The sequence below is a fragment of the Triturus cristatus genome, chromosome 10, assembly GCF_964204655.1.
Source record: "Triturus cristatus chromosome 10, aTriCri1.1, whole genome shotgun sequence".
Taxonomy (NCBI): domain Eukaryota; kingdom Metazoa; phylum Chordata; class Amphibia; order Caudata; family Salamandridae; genus Triturus; species Triturus cristatus.
In genome coordinates this window covers 643,420,754-643,435,573 of record NC_140593.1, presented here as the reverse complement: position 1 = coordinate 643,435,573, position 14,820 = coordinate 643,420,754, and the positions used below count along the sequence as shown (strand labels likewise).

The window sequence follows — 14,820 nt, the reverse complement described above, 5'->3', positions numbered from 1 at the left end:
ATTAAAAAAAAGATTTACTATACATCAGGACTCATTGACTATTTGACCACCACTGTTGTATGAACGAGCTGTGCACCACTCCACCAAATCCCAGCCTTCCTAAATCTAGATTGATGGACATTTATATAACGAAAGATATTTGCGACAGGTGGGATAGCCATAGAGAGAAACAATCTGTAAAAACGTTTGAAAGCATACTGCAGATGCCAAAACATGTTCATTCATATTTAGGGTTTGTCGAGAACAACCAGCATCGTTTTATCCTGACCCGATTTCAATTTAATTTTATTCGGTTAATGTTGGGCTATCCTTACAATTTATTTTCTATAAGTCACTTACCGCCCTGCCCGTGTAATAATAAGGCAACCCAATCAACTTCACACTTCATATTCTTCTGCCCATTGTATAACGCAAAGAGGAAGATTTTTATTATCCCACTTTTATAAACATTTTCCTTGCTTAATCCAGTTTTAGCCCTTTCAGTATTTTACCAATTAGAAACCCCACTGGTTTGCTTTGCACTTGCTTCCTTTTTTTTGGCCACTTTGAGAACTCGCAAGGTTTTTAGTATATTTTCTATCGAATCTTAAAGATTATCGTTTTAATTGATTGTACCTGTTTTTTAATTCATGATCGCTGCTATCTGATCCTGTTTGTAACCTGCATTGTATTTATCGCTCGATCAGTTTATTGAATGTAATGACATGCTTTTATTATGTGTACTTTTATGCATCTTTGTGGTGCGAAATAAAGTTGATGATGATGAAGTAATTGAAGCAATAACCTTATTTATTCATCAGTCTCTTTTGACACTACTTTCAACTTAACACTAATCACCTGCTGAGCAGAAAAGAGTCTGGGGTGGAGCCAGCGTTGCTGGTACATGGTGGACCAATTTTTCTAGGTTAATTATTTTATTTTTGTCTGTATAAGCTATAGAATCCATGTTATACTATTGATGATGGTTTTGGACAAACACTTTTTTAATTCTTTCACTTTAGAGCGCTAGAAAAAATAGTATTGTTTGCATGAATGGATTTGGAAACTGGATGAAATTTAGAACCCATGCAGCAGTGGCTGAACGATGATGGTCATCCATTTTTTAACTGAATATATTGCCCTCTTATTTGATCCTCTTGTAATGTGATCAGTTCAGTTAGGAATGCGATTGTGCGATGTTGCAAATTGCACTTTGATGATCTGAAAGAAACACGTTAGTTAGATTCCTCACCTTAGAATATCCCCAGGCGTCAGACTGGATCCGGAAGATTTTTCGTCAGCAATACCCCTTGCGCGTCGCTAGGCGTCGTCTGCGGCTCCGCGTCCGTCGTCGGCGTCGTGCGCCGGGATGACGTCGTCGTAGTACTTAGACGCCGCCCTCGCGCGCTGACGTCAGTTCTTCTTTTTTCCGCGCCAGTAAGCGCAGATCCGGGAGAGCTACCCCTTTTAGTCTTTTTTGACTAAATCTTTTTGATCATTTTTGATCCTTGTCTGTCGACATCTGGTGCCGGTAGGATGCCTGGGTTCAAGGCTTGCGAGGATTGCCATCGACTGATGTCGGTGACCGATCACCACCGCCGGTGCCTCTACTGCTTAGGCCCCGACCACGACGCGGAGTCGTGCAACGACTGCCAGGCCCTGACTTCGAAGGCTAGGCGGGAGCGGTCCCGCAAGCTTCTCGAGCTTCGCCACTCGGCTCCGCGTCGTGCGCGATCCCGGTCCAGGAGGAGGTCCAAGGATCGCTCGCGGAGCCCTAGCCGACGTCATCGATCGTCCGGCTCCAAGTCGTCGGGTAAGTCCAAACGCTCAAAGAAGTCCAAGAGGCGACACCGCTCTTTGGACTCCCCTCGCCGGTCGCGCGACTCGGCCGAGGGTCAGGGTGGTTCCACCCCCGCGGCTCCGGCGGAGCCGCAGGTGCCGCGTCCGCCCCCACACCTTCCGGTCCCTGGGACTGACGCGGCGCCGGCGGAGATCAGTGCCTTCCTCTCGGCCATGAGGAGCCTGGCCCCGCCGTCGACGCCCGCTGGCGCGCCTTCGGGCCCCGCGGACTCGACTGGGCGATCTTGCCTGCCGGCGGCTCCGGCCCCGGCGCCGTCGACGACTCCGGTCTCGACGCCGCAGGTCCCCGCGGGGCCCATGCCTGGGCCCCAGTCGACGCCGGTTGATCTAGTCACTCCTCCACCGGCGCCGTCACCGGCGCCGCCGGCGCACACGCCTACACCTCCGGCGCCGTTGGCGCCGACACCGCCCCAGTTTAGCCCTCATCCGGACCCGGCGCCGCAGCGGCGTCGACCGACGCCGCATCCGACGCCGCTTGAGTCCTACCATCTCTACAGTCCGGTTCCGATCATTCCTCCTGTTTATCAGGAATCGGAAGAAGGGGGCGACTGGGAGGGGTTCGAGGATCCTATGGCTGTTCAGTCACAGCTTTCTCAGGACTGGGCAGATGAACTGGGGGAGGCCAGTGGGCTGGACACCTCGCCAGACACTGGATTCACTTCTCCTCCGACCGTGGCTTCGGAGGAGGGTGCAGCATTTTCTGTGGTGCTGCGCAAGGCGGCCGAGGCCCTTGGGCTCGAGTTGCCTGCCGTGGCTGTGAGGACTAACATCCTCACTGAGGTGCTTCAAACCTCAGCAAGCTCCACTGAGCCTCTGCTGCCGTTCAACGAGGCCCTCACTGACGTTCTGCAGGGCACCTGGTCCAAGCCCTCCACAGTTCCTCCTGTGGATAGGAACGTTGCCAGGCGCCACCGCCCTGCCCCGGGCGACCCCAGTTTCCTGTCCCAACACCCCACCCCCGAGAGTCTGGTTATCCAGGCCTCTACCTCCCAATCCTCCTTCCCGACCGCTCCGCCGGACCGGGATTCCAAGAGACTCGAGCAGTTTGGCAAGAAACTGTTCTCGTCCCTTAGTTTGGGCCTGCGGTCCTTAAATACCGCCTGTCTCTTGGACCGTTATTCCCATTCCCTGTGGGATACGGTGGAGGACGTGCTGCCCCTGTGTCCGGAGGAGGTCCGGACGCGTCTTAACCAGGCTTTGGCCGATGGGAGGGATGCAGCACGGCACGCCATACGATGTGGGCTTGACACCACGGACTCGCTGGGTCGGGCGATTTCCACCACGGTGGCGCTCCGCCGCCACGCCTGGATGCGGTCCACGTCATTTTCCGGGGATGTCCAGAACACCCTCATGGACATGCCCTTTGATGGCACTCGCCTGTTTGGTGAGAAGGCGGACAGTGCGCTGAACCGCTTTAAGGACTCCCGGGCTACGGCCAAGTCCTTGGGCCTCTCGGCTCCGCGGGCGCACACCTCCGCTTTTCGCCCCTTTCGTGGCCAAGGAAGGGGCGCCTCCTCACGTCCGCAAAGCCACCAGCCGCAGAACCAACCTGCGCGCGGTCGCGGACGTGGCTTCCGCCGTGGCGGAAATGGAGGCCGACGTGGTCAGCCCACTTCCACCCCGGCAGCATCCGCCTCAAAGCCCTCCTAGTCCGAGCTTTCAGGCCCATACCTCGCCAGTGGGCGGCAGAGTTCGCCATCACCTGCTCCACTGGCGGTCCATAACATCGGACAGGTGGGTGCTGCAAATCGTCCGAAGGGGCTACTCCCTCCCCTTCGAGACGACCCCTCCAGCCATGCCACCGCAGCACCACCGTATCTCGGGGGATCATTTGAATCTTCTCCGCGAGGAAGTTTCGGCTCTCTTGGCCAAGGGGGCCGTCGAGCGTGTTCCGAGTCCAGAAGTAGGTCGTGGTTGTTATTCCCACTACTTTCTGGTTCCCAAGAAGGGAAAGGGGGGCCTACGCCCTATCTTGGACCTCCGGAACGTCAATGCCTTCCTCCGAAAGGAAAGGTTCAAGATGCTAACGTTGGCTCAGGTTTTAGCTGCCCTAGACCCTGGAGACTGGATGGTAGCGTTGGACTTGCAGGACGCATATTTCCATATCCCCGTCCTGCCGGCCCACCGGCGTTACCTGCGGTTCACGGTGGGCCAAGAGCACTTTCAGTTTACCGTGCTCCCCTTCGGCCTCACCAGTGCCCCTCGGGTGTTCACGAAAGTGATGGCGGTGGTCGCAGCTCATCTGCGCAGATCAGGGGTTCCAGTCTTCCCCTATCTCGACGACTGGTTGTTGAAGGCGGGCTCGCCCCAGGCAGTCGTCTCCCACCTCCAGACTACGGCGGATCTCCTGCATTTGCTGGGGTTTTCCATCAACGTGCCGAAGTCCCACCTGAGTCCCTCTCAGAAGCTCCTCTTCATCGGAGCGGTTCTCGATTTGGCACAGTTCCGGGTCCATCCACCGGAACAGCGGGTCCGGGATATACAGGCCCTGATTCCCATCTTTCGGCCTCTATCCCGGGTTTCGGTCAGGTTAGTGTTGCGGCTTCTGGGGCTGATGGCCTCCTGCATCCTACTAGTGCATCACGCCAGGCGGCGCATGCGGGCTCTGCAGTGGGACCTGAAGTTTCAGTGGGCCCAGCATCACGGCAACCTGTCCGACCATGTCTTGATCTCGGAGGGCACTGCACAGCAGTTGCAGTGGTGGCTCACGGACCGCGAGTGGGTCAAGGGCAAGAGCCTCTCCCTTCCCCAACCGGAGCATGTCGTAGTGACGGATGCGTCCCTCCTGGGATGGGGTGGCCATATGGGAGAGGCGGAGATCAGAGGCCTCTGGTCTCCGGCGGAGTCTCGCCTCCACATCAACCTGTTGGAGTTGAGAGCGATCCGGCTTGCACTGAAAGCCTTCCTTCCCTCTGTCAGGGGAAGTGTCGTGCAGGTGTTCACGGACAACACCACCGCCATGTGGTATTGCAACAAACAGGGCGGGGTGGGGTCGTGGACCCTTTGTCAGGAGGCTCTGCGCCTCTGGACATGGCTGGAACACCAGGGCGTCACCCTAGTGGTTCAACATCTGGCGGGCTCTCTGAACGCCAGAGCAGACGAACTCAGCCGCCGGTGCATGATGGATCACGAATGGCGTCTGAACTCAGAAGTGGCGCAAGGTCTCTTTCAGCAGTGGGGAGAGCCTTGGTTAGATCTATTCGCCACCGAAGAGAACGCGCAATGTCAGCAGTTCTGCGCGTTGGAATTTCCAAGGCGGCACTCGCTCGGCGACGCTTTTCGTCACGAGTGGAGTTGCGGTCTGTTGTACGCCTTTCCGCCTATACCACTTCTGCCCAGAGTGCTGAAGAAGATCAGGCACGACCGGGCCCAAGTCATCTTGGTGGCTCCGGATTGGGCACGAAGATACTGGTATCCCGAGCTCCTCAGTATGTTGACCGATCCCCCGATACGTCTGCCCCTTCGGGAGGATCTTCTGTCGCAGCAGCAGGGGACGGTCCTCCACCCGAACCTGTCCAGCCTCCACCTCCATGCGTGGAGATTGAGCGGCGGCAGTTGATGCCATTTGACTTGCCTCCTGAAGTCTGTGATATCATTCTGGCAGCCAGGCGTCCCTCCACAAAGTCGGTATACGCCTGCCGGTGGAACAAATTTGTGGCATGGTGCACAGCAAAGGCTGTGGATCCCCTTTCCGCCCCTCTTTCTGAGGTTCTCCTCTTCCTTCTTTCTCTGGCCCGGCAGGGCTCTGCCCTGGGCACCCTGAAAGGTTATCTTGCTGCCATCTCCGCCTTCTTGCGGCTTCCTGATCAGCCTTCTCTTTTCAAGTCCCCTGTGGTTACACGCTTTCTCAAAGGCATTACACACACGTTCCCTCCTGTCCCTTTTGTAATGCCTCAGTGGGACTTGAATCTGGTATTGACATTCCTGATGTGCGCTCCCTTCGAGCCTCTTCACAATTGTCCTCTTCGTCTTCTGACTCTTAAGACTGCTTTTCTGGTAGCCATCACCTCGGCTAGACGGGTGAGTGAGCTCCAGGCTTTATCTTCAAAGCCTCCTTTTCTATCTGTTCATCCGGACAAGGTTGTCCTTCGGCCTCGTCCCTCCTTTCTTCCTAAAGTGGTGACTCCATTTCACCTTGGGCAGTCTGTCACCTTGCCCACCTTCTTTCCGCCTCCGCATCCTTCCAAAGAGGAAGAGAGGCTCCACCGTCTGGACCCAAAACGTGCGCTCTCCTTTTATCTGGACCGCACAAAACAGTTCCGGGTGGACGACCAGCTTTTTGTTGGGTACGTGGGCGCTAAGAAGGGGAAAGCTGTGCACAAACGGACCATCTCTCGGTGGGTCGTTTTGTGTATAAAAATTTGCTATTCCTTAGCCAAAAAGGACCCTCCTGCTGGGCTGCGCGCCCATTCTTCTCGGGCCACGGCGGCTACCACTGCTTTGGGACGGGGTGTCCCTTTGCAGGACATCTGTCAGGCGGCAACGTGGGCTTCGCTACACACGTTTGCCAGGCATTATTGCCTTGACAGCCAAGTCCGGAGGGATGGCTTCTTTGGCCGTTCTGTCCTCCAGGACTTTCTGGTTTGATCTTGGTTCGCAGACCCACCACCGGGGATGGTATTGCTTGGGTATCTATTCTAAGGTGAGGAATCTAACTAACGTGTTTCTTTCAGATGAACAAGTTACTTACCTTCGGGAACGATGTATCTGTAAGAAACATTAGTTAGTTAGATTCCTCACCGACCCACCCATCCTCCCCGTTCTGCGAACTGACATCTAGGGTTAAGGTTGTCCTTTCAGGCCCCTAGATTTTATTTTTGGCACCAGTGTCGGTCTTTGCATGGCTCTGCGTTCCTGGCGCGGAAGGCTATGTACAAGAACTGACGTCAGCGCGCGAGGGCGGCGTCTAAGTACTCCGACGACGTCATCCCGGCGCACGACGCCGACGACGGACGCGGAGCCGCAGACGACGCCTAGCGACGCGCAAGGGGTATTGCTGACGAAAAATCTTCCGGTTCCAGTCTGACGCCTGGGGATATTCTAAGGTGAGGAATCTAACTAACTAATGTTTCTTACAGATACATCGTTACCGAAGGTAAGTAACTTGTTCTTTACGTCGATCTAACCAAATTCTATGCCACTTTGGTTATGGGATGTTATTTATGAGAGTACTCACACTAATGAACTGTAGTGGGAGTACTGTCATTCTGTTGGATTATATGAGCTAATCTGTACTACATACTACCATATTATTTCAATTGAATGTTTTACTATCTCAATGTTCCATATACAGTTTAGATTGTAACATCTTGACTTTTTAAAGAATATATAGTGTAGCATTTTCAGTGCAGGATATTATGAAGTACTTTAAATCAAAAGTGGACTATCAGAGTATTTGAATGTATTGTCACGTTAATGTTTCCCCTTTACTATGCTGATCCTATTTGTGAAATTGAATTAGTTGGAATTATTAATTACAATACAGTGCTTGACTGCAGTTCTTGCATATTGCAAAGGCATTTTCTTTAGGAAAGTATTATCAATATATTTGAATGCACTGTCACTTTAATGTCTTGATTACAATATGATGATGTAATTGTAGAACTAAAAGATATGGTTGGTGGTAATTACGTAAATATTTGTGGACAAATAATGACATTAATAAAGAAGAATAAAAATGGCGGCCAGATTTAACCATCTACCACAAATAGTGCATGGTCCAGTTTTGCATCACTAAAAGAAAGGAAGGACTGATCATATTGGTATAAATGGGTGTGAATTGGGTTTGTAGTTTGCACCTGTTACATGTCCACATGGACTAAGGAAGAAAACGCTTGTATGCTTGAATGTATGTATGTATATACAGAGCTAGACCCCTAGGCTTTGCTTTTTTTTTTTTACATACATGTATTACTAAAAGCAGCTGGATATTTGGATTTTGCTTGGTCTGCCAATGTTTGTTTTGTCTTCTTTCTTTGCAGTTCTATCATGCCTGTGACCAGCCAGGGATTGCAGTAATGTGCATTATGGACTATGACACTTTGCAGTATTGTGATTTCCTGGGCTCTGTCGTCTCCATTTGGGTGACTTTGATGTGCATGTCGAGAGTAAAGAATATCTTGAAATATGTGAGTGAGCTGCAAATTCTACAAAATAATCTGGGAGAGTGATCATAAACTGTATGTAGGTGGTATGGGATGTGTCACTTCACCTCTTTTTTGTGTACGTCACCGCTGTCATTATCCTTTTTAATTTCTTTCATGCATGTATTCTGTGCCTGGATTTCTATGTTTAGATCTGCCCTATAGACAGCTTTAGTAGTTTTGCCAGCCTCCTCTTCTGTCTTTAAAAAAATCATGCTAAACATACATACAGACATGGAGGCACTTTTAGTCAGTCATTGGTCTCTTCAAGTATCATTCGCATTTTGCGTCGACCCACCACAGCCTTCTGCATGGGGCAGTGGGCCAGCCTACTTTAGCCATTGGCTGTCTCACTGTAAGAGACAGCATTTCGTTTGTGCACCTGTGGACATTCTCCTAGAAAGTAGTCGATTTCAGTGTCGGGCTGGTAGGCCAGTCTCTGCTTTCATTCTATTTTATTTTATAAAGTTTATTTTGCTATGGATCATTTTTGTGATGTGTATTTCTACTTTTTATTAACTTTCTTTTATTACTTGTGCACTGTTAATGTCTTCTATATTTGTTTTGAGGGGAAAAAACAAAATAAGATAACAGGCTGGCTAAGGTCAGACCTAAGGTAATACTTGTTGAAGATGCTCATTCTTTTTTGTGTCTCTATCCTTGCGGCTAATGAGTAAATACTCTCCACAACTAAGTTTATTTGCACATTCTACTCAAATGCTATTCTTTCTCTTTCCCCACAGATGCTGTTCATCCTTGGCACTTTGCTAATTGCTATGTCTATGCAGTTGGATCGAAGAGGAATCTGGAACATGATGGGCCCCTGCCTTTTCGCAATTACTTTCTTACTAGTTGTATGGGTAGGTTATATCAGAAGCTGTGTTGTGGTCTCTGAACACCAACACTACTGTTATTGTTTTAGTTTGACCTGCCCTGTCTTTCCTTGTAAAGTTAAATTGTCCCATGACTATAATCTCCTTGCCCCTTTACATCTGATGATCATATTGTTAGTTACTCAGCAAGCTAATCTCATGGTGAGGGAGAATGAGCCCATAATATATATTTTCACCCCTTTTTCATGTCTTTGTCTACCAAATCATAGTTAAACAGTCCCTGATCTGATTCTGAAAACAGGATTCTGTGAGATGTAGTAATGTGCCTGTCCCTTTGTGAAGCAGTAATTTAGCATCTTTTGGAGACTAAATCCAACCTTTACTGGAAACAGTTCAAGAGTAAACAATGGCCTTTCATTAATCTCCTGAAGTGGGTCAGTTCTGAGATTCAGATTCAAAAGTTGTAAAAACTCATGGACTGATTTATACCTTAAGTAAGACCCTTGAATAGTGCAATCCAAATACATTAACCTAGAAATAATGGCAAAACATAGTATTTGTTTAGCACTAGAGCTGATGTGTAGCTATAAATAGTGCAGGACGTGCTGCAGCCTCAGGGTCCAGGGAGTGGGGGCCATTTTCCATCTATCGGGACTACGTTGTACAGCCTTTACAACGTAGTCTTTACCACACATGACCTTTACTACTCGGGTAAGTGCATAGTATAGGCTTTTACTTTCACCATGCATTCTTTACCATGCAGTACTTTACCATGCAGGTATTTTGTTTATTTCAATAACATGATTTTCATGCCATCAGAAAAATAGGTTAAAATGCAGGTAGAGATAAAAAGAAAGTACGGGTGATTTTAGGGTTAAGGGATGGGTAGAGGTACAGGGAGGCAAGGGTGATTTTGGGGTTTAGGGATGGGTTGAGGTAAGGGTAATTTTAGGGTTTTGGGGTAGGTCGGAGTAAAGGAGGGTAAAGGTGATTTTAGGGTTTAGGACTGGATAGAGGTAAAATTAGGTATTGGTAAAAGGTTTAAAAGTGGGTAAAGGCAATTTTTAAGATTTAAGGATGGTAGAAGTAAAGGGAGGCAAGTATAATTTTAGGCTTCAGTGGTGAATAGAGGTAAAGGGAAGTTGGGAGTAAAAAATAAAAAAACGGATTAGCGTAGCCAATAGGTCTCCCCTATGCAAGAGCTATTGGCTTTGGCAACGTGTTTAGCCACTTTGTACACCTGTGTAGCTGCTGTTCAGCATGGATAAAAGTTAGGGGCATGGAATGGGATGATATGAGGTAGAGCAGAGTAGAGGAGAGTGTGGGTAGCGTGGGATAGAGTTGAGTGTGGGTAGATTGGAGTGGGGTGGATTGGAGTAGACGAGCTGGGTAGATTAGCTGGGTAGATAGGGGTGGTGTGGGGTAGATTTGAGTGGAGTAGATAGGAGCAGGGTAGATCGAGGTAGATTGGGGTAAAGTGGAGTGGGATATATTAGGATAGATTGGAGTGGAGTGTGGTAGCTTGTGAAAGAGTGGAGTGGGCAGGATTAATGAATAGTGGAGTGAAGTGGGGTAGACTGGAGTAAAGTTGGGTAGATTGAAGAGGAGTGTGTTGAAGTGGGGTAGATTAAATGCATTATAGTAGGGTAGAATTGAATGGAGTGGGGGTAGATTGGGGTAGTCTGGAGTGGGGCAGAGTGGGGTAGATTGGGGGAGTGGGGTAGATTGGAGTGAAATGGGAGTTGTGTCGTTTTGCGTGGAGTTGGCTAGAGTGGTGTGTGGTAGATTGGTGTGGGTAGAATGAGTTAGGGTGGGTTAGATTGGAGTGAGGTAGATTGGGGTGAGGTGAATTGGATGGGGTAGATTGGAGCAAGGTGGAGTGGGGTAGGGTTGATTGAAGTGTGGTAGATTGGGGTGGAGTGGTTTAGATTGGATTGGACTGGAGTGGGTTAGGTTTGGGTGGCATGTGGTAGATTGGCATGGAGTGGGGTAGCATGAGTGGGGTGGAATGGAGTGTGGTAGATTGAGTAGAGTGTAGTGGGGTAAATTGGGTGGAATGGAGTGGTTAGATTGAATTGAGGTAGACTTGGGTGGAGTGGAGTCGGGTAGATTGGAATGCAGAGGGGTGGAGTGGAGCCACGATTAGAGAGGAGTGAGATAGATTGGGGAAGAGTGGAGTCATTGGAGTGGAGTGGGCTAGATTAGGTGAATTAGAGTAGGGTAGATTGGAATGGAGTGGGGTAGATAAGAGTGGGGTGGATTGAAGAGGCATGATTGGAATGGGGTAGACTGGAATGGAGTGGGTTAGATTGGAGTTGGGTAGAGTAGGGTAGATTGGAGTGGAATAGATTTGAGTCGAGTAGAAGGGGATAGATTTGGGTGGGGTAGATTAGAGAAGGGTAGATGTGTGTGGAATGGGGTGAGGTAGATTGAAGTAGGTTGTAGTGAGTTGGATTAGGGTGAAGTGGGTTAGATTGAAGTTGAGTGAGGTAGATTGGAGGGAAGTGGAGGGAAGTGGAGTGGTGCAGATTTTGGTAGCGTTGAGTAGAGTGTGGTAGATTAGAGTAGAGTTGAATCGAGTGGGGTATAATGGGTAGAGTGGGGTAGATTGAAGTGGAGTGGGGTAGATTAGAGTGGAACGGAGTTAGATAGATTGCAGTGTAGTGGGTGAAATTGGACTGGAGTATAGTGAGGTAGATTGGAGTGGAGTGGGTTTGATTGGATTGAGGTACACTAGACTGGGGTAGATTGGAGCGGAGTGGGGTAGATTGGAGCGGAGTGGGGTAGATTGGATGGGGTAGATTGGAGCGGAGTGGGGTAGATTGGAGCGGAGTGGGGTAGATTGGAGCGGGGTGGGGTAGATTGGAGCGGGGTGGGGTAGATTGTGAGCGGGGTGGGGTAGAATGTGAGCGGGGTGGGGTAGAATGTGAGCGGGGTGGGGTAGATTGTGAGCGGGGTGGGGTAGATTGTGAGCGGGGTGGGATAGATTGTGAGCGGGGTGGGATAGATTGTGAGCGGGGTGGGATAGATTGTGAGCAGAGTGGGGTAGATTGTGAGCAGAGTGGGGTAGATTGTGAGCAGAGTGGGGTAGATTGTGAGCAGAGTGGGGTAGATTGTGAGCAGAGTGGGGTAGATGGGAGCGTAGTGGGGCAGGTTGGCGTGTAGTGGGGCAGGTTGGTGCATAGTGGGGCAGGTTGGCATGTAGTGAGGTAGATTGGCACGTAGTGGTGTAGATTGGCACGTAGTGGTGTAGATTGGCGCGTAGTGGTGTAGATTGGCGCGTAGTGGTGTAGATTGGCGCATAGTGGGGTAGATTTGAGCGTAGTGGGGTAGATTTGAGCATAGTGGGGTTGATTGGAGTGGGGTGAGGTTGATTGTGTTAGATTGAGTGGAGTGGGATAGATTGCAGTGGCTGGAGGTAGACTGGATTGCAGTGGTGTGAACTGGGGTAGAGTGGAGTGAGTTAGAGTGAGGTACACTGAAGTGGAGTAGATTGGGGTGGGTAATCAGGAAGTGTTGGCAGCCATCTCTCGGCTTCTGCTGAGTCCCCCCACAAAAAAACACAGAAAAAAAGAAAAGGGGACAGGGTAGGAATACCCTGGCCAGTAGCTCTGGTCCTGGGGTCCCCGAGGGACACCGATCTAAACAATCTTTGTTCGAGGCTTATGTTCTGCAGATTACACACTATGCATAGATCGCCATCTGGTGTTGGGCCCGGATGTTTGCACTTGTTTTTGTCCTGGAAAGTCTTTGGAAGTCACGAGGTAGGTGACTCCTCCTTAGGATCATAGTGCGCATGGGCATCGGCTCCATCCTCAGATTGTTTTTTTCCGCCATCGGGCTCGGATGTATTTCTTGCGCTCCAGTTCGGAACCGTTACCGTTTCGACACGCAATCCTTCACCCTTTCGACGGTATTGTCTCGATCGCGAACCCTAATCAGCGCGCATCTCTACAAGTCTTCAATTCCGGTCGTTGAAGAAGGCCTTCGGGCCGACCTGAGCCTTGGCAGCTGGCTCATGGAAAGGACGCCTTTCAAAAAGTGTCCTCAATGTGAGTCAAAGTTTCCCCACACCGATCTCCATGAGGTGTGTAACCTCTGCCTCTCTCCCGAGCACGAAGCCAGAGACTGCCTAGCTTGTGCCTCTTTCCGCTCGAAGAAGACCATCCAGGATCGACGAGCCCGAAGGACCATGGCTCGCTTGTCGAGTTCGATCCCCGACGACATCTTCCAAGAGGGCGTCAATGTGCCAGAGGAGCGGGTCGAAGAAGGCCTCATCAGCACCTCCGAAGCCGATGACGTCGAGGAAGTGACTCCAGCTCAACGGGTCGTAAGTAGAGACGCCGACCCCAACCCACTCCCTACAACAACAAAGGCTTCAGTCACACCTTCACCTTCGGGCTCAGGTGCACACGACACACTGCTTCCCATGCCCTGCCCTCGGGCCCGGCAAAGAAGCCTACCAAGCCTTCCGGCGACTCGGGCTCGAGTCTGCCTGCCACCGGCACCGAAACCCAATCATCGGCACCAAAAAAGAAGCCGCACCCATCCTCCGAGCCGACCGCTACCTCCACCCCGAAGCCCTCAGCACCGAAGACACCAAGCAGTGACTCCCCAGCACCGAAAAAACCCTCGGAGCCGACGAAGAAGCCACACCCCAAAAGTTCGGACTCGCACGAAAAAAGAAGGGGCTTCTCAAACATCCAACCATCCAACCATGGGCTCAAATGAGCCCAGGGACCACCACCTACCCGGGGCTTTATTTAATTAATGAAGGGAGCTGCACAGACGCCTGACCTGAGCTGTTTTAAGCCCCAGGGTCTACCAACACCTCCTTGGAGCTAATTCAACAATAGTGTGGGGGCTCACGGACACCCCGCGCCTTGGGGCCAAAATTACATTTTAAAGTGGGGAAGCAGGAGCTGTCAAAGTGCTTCCGCCTGCTGGAAGCGGAGGTGCGGGCAGGGAAAGAGCTGAAACTATTGCTCTAGCATACAGGGAGCTGCATGTTTATCAGCTCCCTGTGTGTAAGAGCAATGCCGGCCCCCGAATGAGGCGGGGAGCCGGCTGGGACTGTGGTGGCCCTGAGGCTCCCCCATGGTCCCATAGCACACTGGGTGCCCTGGGTGGGACGGGGGCACACATGGCCAGGGGATAGGGTCCCCGCGGCCTAACTACCATTAGCGCCGGTCTACCTCGCAAGTAGCATGTAGACTTATTGCATACTTTGACATCACACTGAACCAATTGGACCGGACTACAGCAGCCCACGACGTGCGCAATGCTCACATTTGCGCACGCATATATAAGCAGCTCAGAAGCTGTTTATTAAACTCTTCTGAAAAATTAAATGAGCCTCCAACATTGCGAACTCTGACAGTTACGGTGCTTTTGTTTATAAGCCCAAAAGTGCATATTAAATGTGAGGTCATAAGCAGTGCATAGGGAGGGCATATGTTATGGTTAATTGCTAAATCTCTATGGTTTTGTAAGAGTGAAATCTGAGCCTAACTATAACATCCCTGTAATTTTTGGGTTTTGTAGTGAATATATATATTTTTAAAAAAAGGCTAAAGTAACATTATAGTTAGTTGTAATAAAAAGACTTTAACAACAACAAACACTTTGAAATTCACTGCAAAAACATAAAGGTTAAAGTAACGTTATAGTCAGGTGAATATGTCAGTGACAACATTAACCTTTTGAACAAAAAATTTAAAAAAACTTTAGCCCCTGCCATGCACTGTTTATGACCTCATATTACATCACTTATGACATGTTCTATGACATTGCTTGTAACGTCTCGAATTACATCATTTATGACATCACTGATGACATCATCCAATGAGTGAATTCGGTTTTTCGTAGTTTACATAGTGGCTAAATTTTAGCCACGTGGCCCCCTTCCCCAAGCCTTATTAGGCCGTCAGTGCCCCATTTCCCAGGGCCGCTACTTAAGATAAAGGGTAGGGGGTCGGTGAGCCATGTTGGGACTTGAGAACCCC

At 50.2% G+C, this 14,820-nt stretch overlaps 1 protein-coding gene across 2 annotated transcripts in view; it reads left to right on the top strand.

The window, feature by feature from the left end:
- The window catches only part of PGAP6 (post-GPI attachment to proteins 6), a 589,880-nt gene that overhangs the window by 509,911 nt on the left and 65,149 nt on the right, over positions 1–14,820 (top strand). For both annotated transcript variants that reach the window (XM_085632201.1, XM_085632202.1), the window contains 2 exons: positions 7,821–7,967; positions 8,726–8,842. In XM_085632201.1, the coding sequence (XP_085488327.1) occupies positions 7,821–7,967; positions 8,726–8,842 (264 nt within the window). The remainder of the gene's footprint in view (positions 1–7,820; positions 7,968–8,725; positions 8,843–14,820) is intronic.